Genomic DNA, 12,820 nt, shown 5'->3' on the forward strand with positions numbered 1-12,820 from the left:
ATTAATTGACAAATGGGTAAACAAAATGTGCTAAATCCACACAATGGAATATTATACAGTCACAAAAAGGAAAGAAGTATATGTTGAAACATGGAAGAATCCTGGAAACATGCCAAGGGAATGAAGCCAGTCACAAAATATGGCATATTATATACTTCCATTTATATGAAATATCCCTAACAGGGAAATCTACACAAAAAGCAGACTAGTGGCTATATATGTCTGGAAGATAACTGGGGAATGAGGGTGTGTAAGTAGAGTATGATAGCTAATGTATAGGAGTTTCTCTTGGGGTGATGAAGGTGTTCTAAAATAGACTGTGATGATAGTCACCATACTGATGAATATACTAAAAGTCATTACATTATACACTTTAAATGTGTGAATTATAGTACGTGAACTATACCTCAATAAAACTGCTTTTTGAAATGTTGTATACCAATGTTCATAGTGACTTTTTTAAAAATCATAGTTGAAAAGTGTAAGCAACCCAATGTCCATCAACTAAAGTATGGATAAACAAAAACTGATATATTTCTGCAATGAAATATTATGCAGCCATATAAAGAAAGGAGGCACTGGTAAATGCTACACCATGGGAGAATCTATCTTAGAACCAGGCTAAGTGCGCTGGGTGTGGTGGTGTGCACCTATAATCCCAGCGGCACAGGAGGCTGAGGCAGGAAGATCATTAATTCAAAGCCAACCTCAGCAAAAGCAAGATGCTAAGCAATTCAGTGAGACCCTGTCTGTAAATAAAATACAAAATAGGGCTGGGGATGTGGCTCAGTGGTCGAGTGTCCCTGCCTTCATTTCCTGGTACCAAAAAACAAAACAAAACAAAACAAAAACAAGCTGAGTGAAATAAACCAGACACTAAAACTACATATTGTGTGATTGATTCCATTTATGTGATATCCAGAATAAGCAAATCCATAGATATACAAAGTTAATTAATCACTGCTAGGGAATAGAGGAAGGAAGGAATTGAGAGTGGCTACTAATAGGGTGTGGTTTTCTTTGGAGGGGATAATGAAAATTTTCTGGAATTAGATAGTAATGATGAATATGCAGTATTTTGAATATATGCAATAAATGAATTTTTATGTGAATTTATGATTATTTTAAAAATTATCACCACAACAGGCTATTTAGAAGCAAATCTTTATTTAATGGTAATTGTGAAAAAAAGAGAATACATGGCCAGTTAGTAAAGAGAACCAAAGATCAGTTTTCTACAAGCACAGAAAGGAGTTTTAAGGATAGAAAAGTTGAAATCACCCAGTTTCCCCATGTGTCAATTCCATTTTCATCAGATATCCTTTCCATTATGATTTGGCTTCTCATGTAGACTTCCTTTTCTTTTTCTCCTTTGTTGACAGAAAGTTTGCTAACTAGAGTTTTCTGGTCTTCTTGGCAGTTACATTTTTCATGAAACAATAATGAATTAAATTGGAATTTTGGTGTATAAATGTTTTCTAGTTATTCTGTTACGGGGGCCCTCCCGCTTCCTAATTTTAATCAGATGTGGAGGCTCCTGACACTATTATTCACCAAGGATTCTGAGAGAAATTTTATTACCCAGGGAACTCCAGGTAGTGAGATGGACATGCAAACAGGTCTGGGCTGACTTGAGAGAGGCAGAAGTAGTCAGTTGGGCCTTTATAGTGTCTAGGGGGTGGGGATGGAGATTAATATGTTTAAAATTTCTGCCTATTATAAAGGAAATGGCTGGCAGATTGGAAACTTGCCAGTTTAAATTTCCCACCTGCCTAAAATATGGGTAGGTGAGTTGGAGACTTGAAGCTTTACATTTTCCACCTGCACAGAAGAAAATGTCAGGCATGTTGGACATCTGCCAGTTGTTGTTTGTTTTTTGTTTTTGGTACCAGGAATTGAACCCACTTAACTATCAAGCCACATCCCCAGCCCTTTTGATTGATTGATTGATTTTTTTTTATCTTGCTAAGTTGTTTAGGCCTCACAAAGTTGCTGAGGCTGGCTTTGAACTTGAAATCATCCTGCCTCTGCTGGGGAGACATCTGCCAGTTTTAAACTTTCTGCTGGAGGTGCCAAAGGAGAACGCTCATGAGCTTTCTTATTAGCCTGCCTGGTTTTGAAACTTTTTCATGTTTGTAATTCTGGTTATTCTCTGTCAGTTCCTGCAAAGCTTATTTTTAGGGCCAAAAGCAAATGGCTGTAAGGATGAGAAAAAAAAAACACAAATAGGAAACATTAGGATTCAGTGAATTTCTGGACTTTTGTATGTGTTAAAGAATAAGCCTGCGCTGGGATTGTGGCTCAGCAGTAGAGCTCGCCTAGCACGGGCAGGACCTGAGTTCCATCCTCAGCACCACATAAAATATAAAGGCATTGTGTTGTGTCCATGTACACCTAAAAATATACATATTAAAAAAGAATAAGACAGTTATATCTGAGTAACTCTTGAAAAGTGAAGCACTAGTGCCACAGGCCTCATGAGGAAAATTGGGAGGGGAAATATTCTTTACAGCTCAAAACCTGATGCTTTGAAAATGTGCCAGGGCATGGTGGCACACTACTGTAATACCAGCAACTTGGGAGTCTGAAGCAGGAGGAGCACAAACTCAAGGCTAGTCTCAGCAACTTAGCTAGACCATGTCTCAAACTAAAAAATAAAAATAAATAAAAAGGGCTAGGGATGCATTTCAGTGATAAAGTGCTCCTGTGTTCAATCCCTGCTGCCCAAAACAACCAACCAAAAAGATGAAAAAACAAACAAAAAAGGGGGTGGGGGAGGGATAAAAACAACAAGCAAAAAAGAAAAAAAAAGAGGAGGGAAAATGTGCAAGCAGTATTTTAGCAAGTGTTTATCTGGTAAATATATTTTTTTTTTCTTAACCTTCTTGTAATCATTATAGGCACCTTTATGACAGAATTAAGAATAACAGGGGCTGGGGATGTGGCTCAGTGGTAGAGCACTTCTCTCTAATGAGTAAGGCACTGGGTTCAATTCTCAGCACCACATGTAAATAAAAAAATAAAGGTCCATCAACAACTAAAATGAATAAAATAGATAAGAATTTTTAAAAATAACAGAGTCAAGCAAAAACATATTTAAAACAAACTTGGTGAAATTTACCAATTAAATGACTTACATTTCTTTGGTAAAAGATGAGGGATGCGTCAAGTACAGATTTTAAAACTGGTTTCCTCTAGCATTCACAACACAAGGAGGAATCAGAATTTGCATTTCCCTGTGATTAGAGACAATATGCAGCCCTAATTTTAGACTGCAATCGGAGGCTGAAGGGCAGGGCAGGTTCATTGGGGAGATTGACATCCCTGTTAGTTCCTCCCCTTGCCCAAGGTCCACAACCTACAGCTCTTGGCTCCTGCACAGTTGCCTTCGAGGGTGTGTAAAGCTGTGCACATGTTTGCACCCGCCATCCAGGGACCGTTAGAAGAGGTACCCGGATGTGCAGAGGCGGAGCGGGTTCTACCCATGAGGCAGCGCGCTTCGTTATATGCTCTGCACTCGCTGGGGCGCTCATTGCGCGCTGAAAATCTCAGGGGCATCCGTTGTTGCTGTGGCGGTCGCCTAGTATTTTCGCGCTCCTCCCTTTCCTCCTCCTCTTTCTCCTCCTCCTCTGAGCCCCAGTCAGGCCGATCTGCACTGCTCTAGGTAAGCGGCCCCCGCCCCCGCCTGTGCCCTGAGGCAGCGGCTCTCTGGTGTGTCTTTGAGGGCAGCCGTGGCTGGCCAGCTCTGAGGGCAGCGGGCTGAGGGTCGTGGTGCGGTGCGGGTATCCGGTATTGATTAGGTGGCGGGGGAGGGGATGGGCTTGGCGGCGCGACGGCGGGTGGGCCACCATTTTGCGTCGGCCTTAGAGGGGGAGGGATCTTGGAAAGATAGCTGCTCCGCGGCGGGGTTTGGCCGCCCAAAGCGGGTCGCGGTCTCGCGGGCAGCTGTCTACTGGAACAGGGCCGCGCGGGCTACAGTCGCCACCCCCTCACCACCAGAGGCCTGTGAGTTTCTCCATCCCCAGCTTGCTTTTGGCTTTTCTTACTGGAGACAACTCCCTTTGGTCTTTTGTACGATTGATGCCAAGGTTTGGCGGAGACCCGCCCACCCCCCAGTCTGTTCAATGGTGGGAAATACTAGGGGGGCATCTGAACTTTCAGGCATCAGGGCTCCTTCGTATTGCCTAGGATCTCCCTCCTCTCGACCCAGGTTACCAGTAATTCCAGGCTCACACCCTTGTTCTTGCCGGAGGGGCTGCCTTTCCTCTGTCATAGAAATCGTGCTCCATCCCGTTATTGTCTAGAGGATACGAGCCCGGAGGAGAAACGTGGAGTTACACGGTTTTCTAACAGTGAGCTGTGCAGGTTTTTCATAATGAGATGGAAAAAATTATCTCATTCCGAGGTTTTCTTCACAAACCTATAAAGAGGAGGGAGTTCCTATTAACTTAACTAAACTTTTTATGCTTTTTTAAGGAGAAATTTGAGGACATTGTCAAGTGAAGCAGTTTCTACAAGCATGGGAGACCTTCATCCATGGAATTTTCTTTGTTTGAAAATATTTGTTTTGTACATAGATTTTAATCTGTGAAAATAAATTCTTGGCTTTATTGTTTCAGGGTTTAGACTATGAGTTTTTAAATCTTTTAGTGTCATTAAACATAAATTTAAAGCCTAGAAATGGGATTTTAAATTACAAAAATATCCTCTTAGCATTTGTGAGATGTCCTGCTTTGGGGCTGCAGTGCAAACTGTGACTCAAGCAGAAACTACACTGAGCCTATGAAGGCAGGGTTTGCTTTATTTTTTATTTTATTTTTTTTTATGTTTTGTGGTGCTGGGGATTGAACCCAGGGCCTTATGCTTGCAAGGCAGACCTACCAAGCTGTATCCCCAGCCTAGCAAGGTTTGCTTATCAGTACAAATTCTATTATACTTATATCATATTTATATATTTCATTGAATCCCTTTTTGAGGTGGAGTGTTGATGGAACTGTTGTTTTTTAGTTGGTTGGTTCTGGGTGTTTTGTTTTTGTTTTTGTGATACTGGGGGTTCAGCCCAAGGACACTACCACTGAGCTTCATCCCTGGCCCCCTTTTTTTTTTGAGACAAGGTCTTTCTAAGTTGCCCAGGCTGTTCTTGAAATTGAGATACTTCTGCCTCAGCCTTCTGAGTCACTAGGATTACAGGTGTGTGGTCACCACACCTGGCAATAGAACTATTTAAAAAAATTTTTTTTTAGTTATACATGGATATAGTATCTTTATTTTGTTTATTTTTTTATGTGGTGCTGAGGATCAAACCAGTGCCTCCAGCGGGCTCTGCCACTGAGCCACACCCCAGCCCCAATAGAACTATTTTGAAGGTGAGAAAATAGTCTCAAGGAGAGGAATTGAGCAGGGTTATGTGGTTTGGAAGCAGAACTAATTCTTGAGCAGTGGTCTCTGACCCTCATCTAATGCTCAGTTCACTAAATTATGCCCTGCTCTATGGGATTGGGGGGCAGGGTGGAGAGTAAGCGAGGAGGTTCCCCTTAAAAATTCTACAAAATATTATTCAATTTCAATTCCCTTCTCCTTTATATTTATATTTCTAAGATGCCATGTTTTCAGCCTTTTAGTATTTCAATATTATTTCCAAACATGTTGAAAAATAACCTATTGAAAAAGTACTGATATTGAAGAACTCCAAATCTCAGCTTTTTCTGTTTAATTTATTTCTTCCAGTTAAATTTTCTAGTCCAGTCTTGATTTTTCAGTCCAGCGTTTTACTCTGCACCGTTGTCTTTTTTAGAAGGAAAGAGAAAGGTAAGACCAAGGGCTTTATAATTCCATACCCTCCTTCCCTCCCACTTGTTTTGTTTTCTTTTTTTCAGGAGGACATTTAGAACCATTCCAAGATTTTGTGTGTGTGTGTGTGGTGCTGAGAAACCAGAGCCTGTGCATGCTAGGCAAGCGCTATACCACTGAGCTACGACCCCAGCCCACCAAGAATTTTTTGTTGCTGTTATACTAATTGGGAAGAGGAAATCCTAAATCGAATAACATTTTTGTAAATAGATAGTATTCTATAGCTTTAAAAAGTGATAGATAGGATATTGAAAATTTATATTGAATATATTTCATTACTCAAAAGTAACTTTTCAAAGACCAGAAATATTTATTGTTTATATTCACTAATTAGACATATAGCCCTGAATACTTTTTCTGTCTTCCTACTTTGGAGAGGAACTTAATATTTGGTTTTTAGTCAGGTTGTTTTAAGTAATGATTCATAAAGACTTGATTTTCTCAGTAATTTGAATAAAATGTGTCCAGACTTTTAAAAATTCATTCTCTGCAAAGTTGTTTTCTTTTAAAGAGTGTTTCACCTTCAGTATATCCATACAAATAGTCATCACTATGTACCAACTGGGTCCAATGGACCATTATAATTTTATTTTTTATGTTTTTAGGTCATTTACCAATAATTTACATTTAAAAATGAAGGAATAATGAAAACAACTTTTTAGATACTTAATAAGAATTTAGAGCCTGGTGCAGTGGTGGTGCATGCCTCGAATACCAGCTGCTCAGGAGGCTGAGGCAGGAGGATTGCAAGTTGAAAGCCAGCCTCAGCAACTTAGTGAGGCCCTAAGTAACTCAATGAGACCCTAATATTTTGTCTCTAAAATAAAATATTAAAAAGGGCTGGGGATGTGACTCAATGGTTAAATGCCCCTGGGTTCAATCCCCAGTACCAAAGAAAAAAGAATTTAGAAATACTTCTAGTTTTCTTTTAAGACAAGTGTTAAAGACATTGGCAAAAATGTAAATGCCATTTTTCTAAGTATATTTTTTGTTTTAAAAATATTTTCATTAGGGGCTGGGTTGTGGCTCAGCAGTAGAGCACTAGCCTCACACATGTGAGACACTGGGTTTGATCCTCAACATCACATAAAATAAATAAACAAAGGTATTTGTCCATCTACAACTAAAATTTAAAAAGAAATATTTCAATAAAAGTATTTATATAAACTTACAGAAGACTTTTTATTAAATATCAGATATAATCTACATAAACATAATTATCTGTGATGGTATTTTCTTTCTTTTTTCTTTTGATAACTGGGAATTGAACCCAGAGAGCATTTTTAAATTCTTTTTATTTTTTATTTTGAAACAAGGTCTTGCTAAATTGCTGAGGATCTTGTTAAGTTGCTTAGGCTATCCTCCAACTTGTGATTCTCCTGCCTCAGCCTTGAAAGAAGTGCTGGGATTATAAGCATGTACCACGTTGCCCAGCTGAATTTTAATATTTAGTGCTTATACTCCACTTGTGCTATAACTTCAGATAAAGAATTATGAAGCAAAATAATTCAAAGTACTTTGCAAGAATTATCTCGTATGCTTTAAATTATTCATAGTTGTACTGCAAGGAAGGTACTCCTGTTTTTATTTTACAGATAGAGAAACTAGGTCTCAAAAAGTTAATTAAGCTTCCTAGTTTTGGCAGCCATAAAGTGGTAGACCCAAAATTCCCATTGAGGTTTTTAAGCCCTGTGCTCAGGGCACTTAATTTACACTTTCCCTGAAATTTTTACTCCTATAAAATGTGAATTAATAATACATGCTTCATGTATTATTTTAGGAATTAGTGATTATAGAGTATGTTATTAAATATGTAAAATATTTATTATATAGATTGCTTTTGAGAGGCCAATAATAGTGCATCAGTCTTTTCCCTAGGTTATGTCTTTTACATGTGAATTGCTCCAAAATTACATTCCTGTAGCTAGACCTTAGCTAGAATATAATATAAACATTATTTTGCAGAAAGTAAATTTTATTATAGTGCTCTATCCCAAAAACTAATATAAAAGAAAATGTTTTAAAATATAGGCCAACTTCACAAAATATTATGCTAATGAATTTTAAATTCTAATTTAAACTAGCTATTTTCTTAAATAGACAAAGTATGAAAAATCAAGACAAAATTGAAAACACAAATAAATTAGGAAAAAGCAGCAAAATTATTAAAGAAATACCTTCTCAAAATGTATCTGGAATATTTTGCTCAATATAAAAACTTCTTGAGAATATTTCCTTCTTGAATTGTATGTGATTTGTTCCCAAAACCTGGTTTGGAAGTTTGAATTGTTTAGATGCCAGTGAAATTCTCCAAGGAACCAAGGAATAAACCAATATGTCTTGGTTTTGAGTAATGTACTAGTTAATTACTATTGTAAGAACATTTTTACAGGCATCCCATACTGAAAATGTTTAAAATATTCCCAGAGTTCTTACACAACGATAAAACAAAATAAGCACTTGAAACTACAAAATCAATGATATTTGAATCAGTTTTAATGTATTGAATGAATAATATATTTTGCTAGAATAAAGTTACTGCCTATTTATATTGATTTTTTTCATATCTATATCATGAAGAGCAAGATTTTCCTATTTCAACCATTTCAATACCTTCATTTCTGTAGCTAAAGATAACTGTAATTTGCTCTTTTAGTGAAGATACAACATTTAGATATTCTGTCCCTTTGTTATTTTATTATTGCCATACCAATAAAAGTAATAGTACTTAGTGCCAATGCAGTAGTAAATACAGATAAAAACATCAGTACTAATATTCTGTGGTCAGGCTTAGTTATAAGGTGGTCATCTGGATGATCCCAGGGGACGTTTATGTTATTTTTTTAGATATACAGCAAAACAAAAACAATTATATTGTTAGTAGAGTTCTTTTGTACCATCTGGAGTATATCTTTTCTCCAGCGATCTTGACCTTGGTTTAAAAAATGTTGGGATAAACAGTTGGTGAATGTATTTTTTACTCTTGAATAAAAATGCTGAAATCTAGTTTGAAGTGAAATAAACTGAAAATGATTAGTTTTTTTCCTCTCTTAACTGAAACCCCTTAGTTGATAATTTGCTTCCAATATGACTAGCTTCAGGCGATTAAATGTTATTAGGACTTAAATCTCTCCATATCTTACGTCTTTGCTTTCTCTACCCCAAAATCTTACAGCTTTACTATTCTCTTTGTTGGCTTCTTAAGTACTCTTTCTGTGCAGAGTGACTCCAATACTCCTAGTCTTAACTGCTACTATCTTATTATTTGTAATACCCTTATTTAAATATAATTTATATGACATACAATTTGCCCATTTAAAGTATACAACTCAGTGGTTTTCATACAAAGTTCTATAAGCATCACCACAATCAACTTTAGAACATTTTCATCACTCCAGAAAGAAACCCTGTACCAATTAGACCTTGGTAGCCACTACTCTGTCTCTGTGGATTTAACATTTCTGGACATTTCATTATAAATGAAATCATATAATATCTGGTTTGTTTGACTGGCTTTGTTCAGCTAGTCTAATGTTCTCAACATTCATACATATTGTACATGTGTCAATGTGTCATTCCTTTTTATTCCTAAATATTATTCCATTGTGTAGGTGTATCACATTTTATCTATTTGTCAACCTAAGAGTGGTATTGTTTGGTCTTATATCTATGTGTTTAACTGTCTGTTTCCCATAGTAGCTGTACCAGTTCACATTTCTGCCAGCAGTGTATGAGAGTTCCAATTTTATTACATTCTTTTCAATGCTTGTCATTATCTGTCTTTTGATTACAGCCATCCCAGTGAGTATGAGGTGATACCTCTTAATTTTTAAAATTTTTAAATTATGTTAATCCATAATTTAAAAAAATTAAAAATATGGTTACATTTTACATGTATAAAAAGCAAAGCAGCCTGTAATCCAAGTGACTCAGGAAGCTTAGGCAGGAGGACCACAAGCTCAAAGCCAGCCTCAGCACAGTAGTGAGGCCCTGTCTCTAAATAAAACATAAAACGGGCTGGGGATGTAGCTCAGTAGTAAAGAGCCCCTGGGTTCAATCTCCAGTACAAAAAAAAAAAAAAAAAAAACCTGAAGCAAAAACCAAAAGCTAAATATTATAATTATACAGAATACCCCCCAAAAATGAATGGGTTGTGTTCAAGAGGTATGTCATTACTTGGAATTCATTTTCTCTCCATAAGAAAAATATATTAAACATGGGTATATTTACCTGAATCAGTAGCTGAAATGGAACGTTCTTTCCTTCTTTTTGAGAACTCTTAGTTGCAAATGTAGAGACCCTCTGGAGTTGCTATTATTGGAGCTGTAAGATCCCCACTGCATATTTTTGCTGAAAATTCCATTTCTATAACAGCTGACTTAATCCCCCATATTGTTTTTTGCCTTGCCACTACAACTCTAAAGTGATTACTTGAGAGGTTTTTATGGCCTCCAATTCTTCCCCAAAGGAATCTATGAAATTTTTTTGTTTATTTTTTTAAACTGGAACTAAATATGGCAGTGATCCTTTAGACTTGTGTTGTCTGATGGAAATGTTCTGTGGCTGCACTATCCAATACAGTAGCCACTAGTTAGCTGCTTGTGGCTTTTGAGCAATTGAAATGCGGCTAGAGTAATTAAAGAGCTGAATTTTTTATTTTAATTAATTTAAATTTAAGTAACCACGTGTGCCTAGTGGCTACCTCATTGGATAACACAACTTTAAAGTGAAGTTATGGTTCAAAGAGCATCTGAGGATTTCTGACTTTTTAAAGTATTTATGAATGTACCAATTGAGGCTCCCTGGTGGCTGCTATGGGCCTTAAGACATCTCTGTAGCCACATGCAGTGCATATGACTTATTCATAAACACTATTTACACATTTAGTATTAATTTTAGGGTATTTATACTAATACATATTTATGATAATTTAATAAAAATGTTATTTGAGTCTTGCAGATTGTGTACATATGACCCTTAAAATACATGCTGTGTCCTTCTTTAATGTTAAGCAAGAATTGTCATATATTTATCTAATTGACAGGTATTATTTTAATTCTAGTTTAGAGACAAGAACTAATGAAATAGTTGAGTTAGAGACTAAATAGGCCTCGGAAGTAAGAAAATTTATTAAAGGACAAAATTCACTCTTAGAGTAGAAATTCAGATATTTATGCCAGTAACTTTTTCTGGAGTTAGAGTAATATCTTTTTCTTGGGATTTAGGCCAAGTAATTTGGAATTAGGGAAAGTATACTTTTGCAAATCTGAGGATAAAGACAAGTGTAAAGACTGAATTAGCTCTGTTTATCTTGCTATTTTAGATTTCTGATGCCTAGTTTTGGTGTTTTCCGTTTTGTAAATGAAAGCTTTTTTTTTAAAAAAAAGAATATTTTGTATGTAGAATATATGATATGTGTATGAGAATTCAGAATACAACTCAAAATAAAATTCTTACTTTAAATAAACCAATTCAAATGTTTTTGGTGTTTAATGTAATAGCTGTTTTAAAAATCCATATAAGACTACGGGTGTAGCTTTGTGGCAGAGTGCTTGCCTGGCATGTGTACGGGCCTAGGTTTGATCCTCGGCACTGAAGACAAAAAAGCCCAAATAATTCTAGACAGATTGTAAACTTCTGAAAAAAAGGACTGTGACTTATTCATCTGTTTTTTTCCCTAGAACTATGACTCATCCTTCTTGGTTGTTTTCCTGGAACTTAACACATTACACTGAGCACAGAAGGCAATGAGTAGTTTTATTAAATGAATTAATCTATGGTGAAATGTAGCCAACTAATTTTCTGTTATTTTCAGTAAGAATTAACAAGAAGTAATAAAATTATATAAAATGAAAACTTATTTAAATATGTGGGGTTTTTTTAGTAACAATAGCATTTTCCCTGAAATGTGAAGAAGAGATAGCAGTTAAATATAAATGTCACTTAGCATTTCAAAATTCAGATTTACAAAACATATATTACAGCATAATTATTCATTTTTATATAAAGTTGTCTAAAATTTATTTGTAATTTAATAAAACATTCAGCATTTTATTCAATAAATTTGCATTCATTCATGAATGAATCAATTATACAAAGTGAGTTACATGTGTATATTAAACATGACCAAATTCTAAAGGTAAGCTTTTATGGGAGAAAAAGATTAGGTACGTGTACATTTAATTAAGCAAAATCCACTCTAATAGTAGGTCTCTATTTTTTAGGGTGGAAAACTGAGACCTAACTTGCTACCTTGCATGGTGTCACATGAGTTTGCTGGAGATTGAAATTAGACCCAAAGATTTCTGAATCAAGTTTCATATTTCAGTATTTAGTGTTACTTAAAGTGACTCATAAAATTGATTGATGTCATGTGTTTGTTCTTAGGTGACTCTGCAACTTGATGGATGACGACAACTCTTTTCAACAAAAAAGTAAGTATTGCTGCTGCAGTTGATACTAGTATGCATGACTTTTGTATTGATAACCTTTCTTAAGGAGTAAAGTTGAGAGATAAGTGGGCATATTTTGTTAAAAATAAAAATAGTTAAATGTATTAAAGTAATACATATTAATAGTCAAAATGAATACTATGCAATAAAAATGAAAGTAAAGTAGAAATGAAATGTTTCCTCCTTATCCCCAGAGATAACTTACAGGTTTGGTGTACATAAACCACAAAAAAATAAATTTCTAAATAAGATCATACTGTACTTGCTATTATGTAACTTCTAAACTTCTTAATGGTACATTTTGACTATATTGACAAGGGCAGCACCTAATTTAAAAGAATGAGGAAAAACCTTTGTGTCCACATGGTATCACTATAATATCAATGAGTATAAATGATTTTTTAAAATTATCAGTATATTATATGAGTCTCCCTCATTTCTTCACATTTGGTTTTGCCTGAGTTTACCAAGTTTCTTAGCCTGTAGATAAAGGGCTTGGTGCATATCCAATAGACTAC

At 35.8% G+C, this 12,820-nt stretch overlaps 1 protein-coding gene across 7 annotated transcripts in view; it reads left to right on the top strand.

Annotated features, from left to right (window-relative positions):
• The first annotated feature begins 3,464 nt into the window (after positions 1–3,464).
• Positions 3,465–12,820, top strand: part of Znf280c (zinc finger protein 280C) — a 58,021-nt gene continuing 48,665 nt past the window's right edge. For 2 of the 7 annotated variants that reach the window (XR_013431683.1, XR_013431684.1), the window contains exons 1-3: positions 3,465–3,664; positions 5,728–5,808; positions 12,238–12,284. Coding sequence is in view for 4 of the 7 variants with exons in the window: in XM_078034282.1 (XP_077890408.1) it covers positions 12,254–12,284 (31 nt within the window). In the remaining 3 variants the exon portion in view is untranslated. The other 5 variants (XR_013431682.1, XM_078034281.1, XM_078034282.1 and 2 more) reach the window with 4 other exon arrangements.

This window comes from Ictidomys tridecemlineatus, chromosome X, assembly GCF_052094955.1.
Source record: "Ictidomys tridecemlineatus isolate mIctTri1 chromosome X, mIctTri1.hap1, whole genome shotgun sequence".
NCBI lineage: Eukaryota > Metazoa > Chordata > Mammalia > Rodentia > Sciuridae > Ictidomys > Ictidomys tridecemlineatus.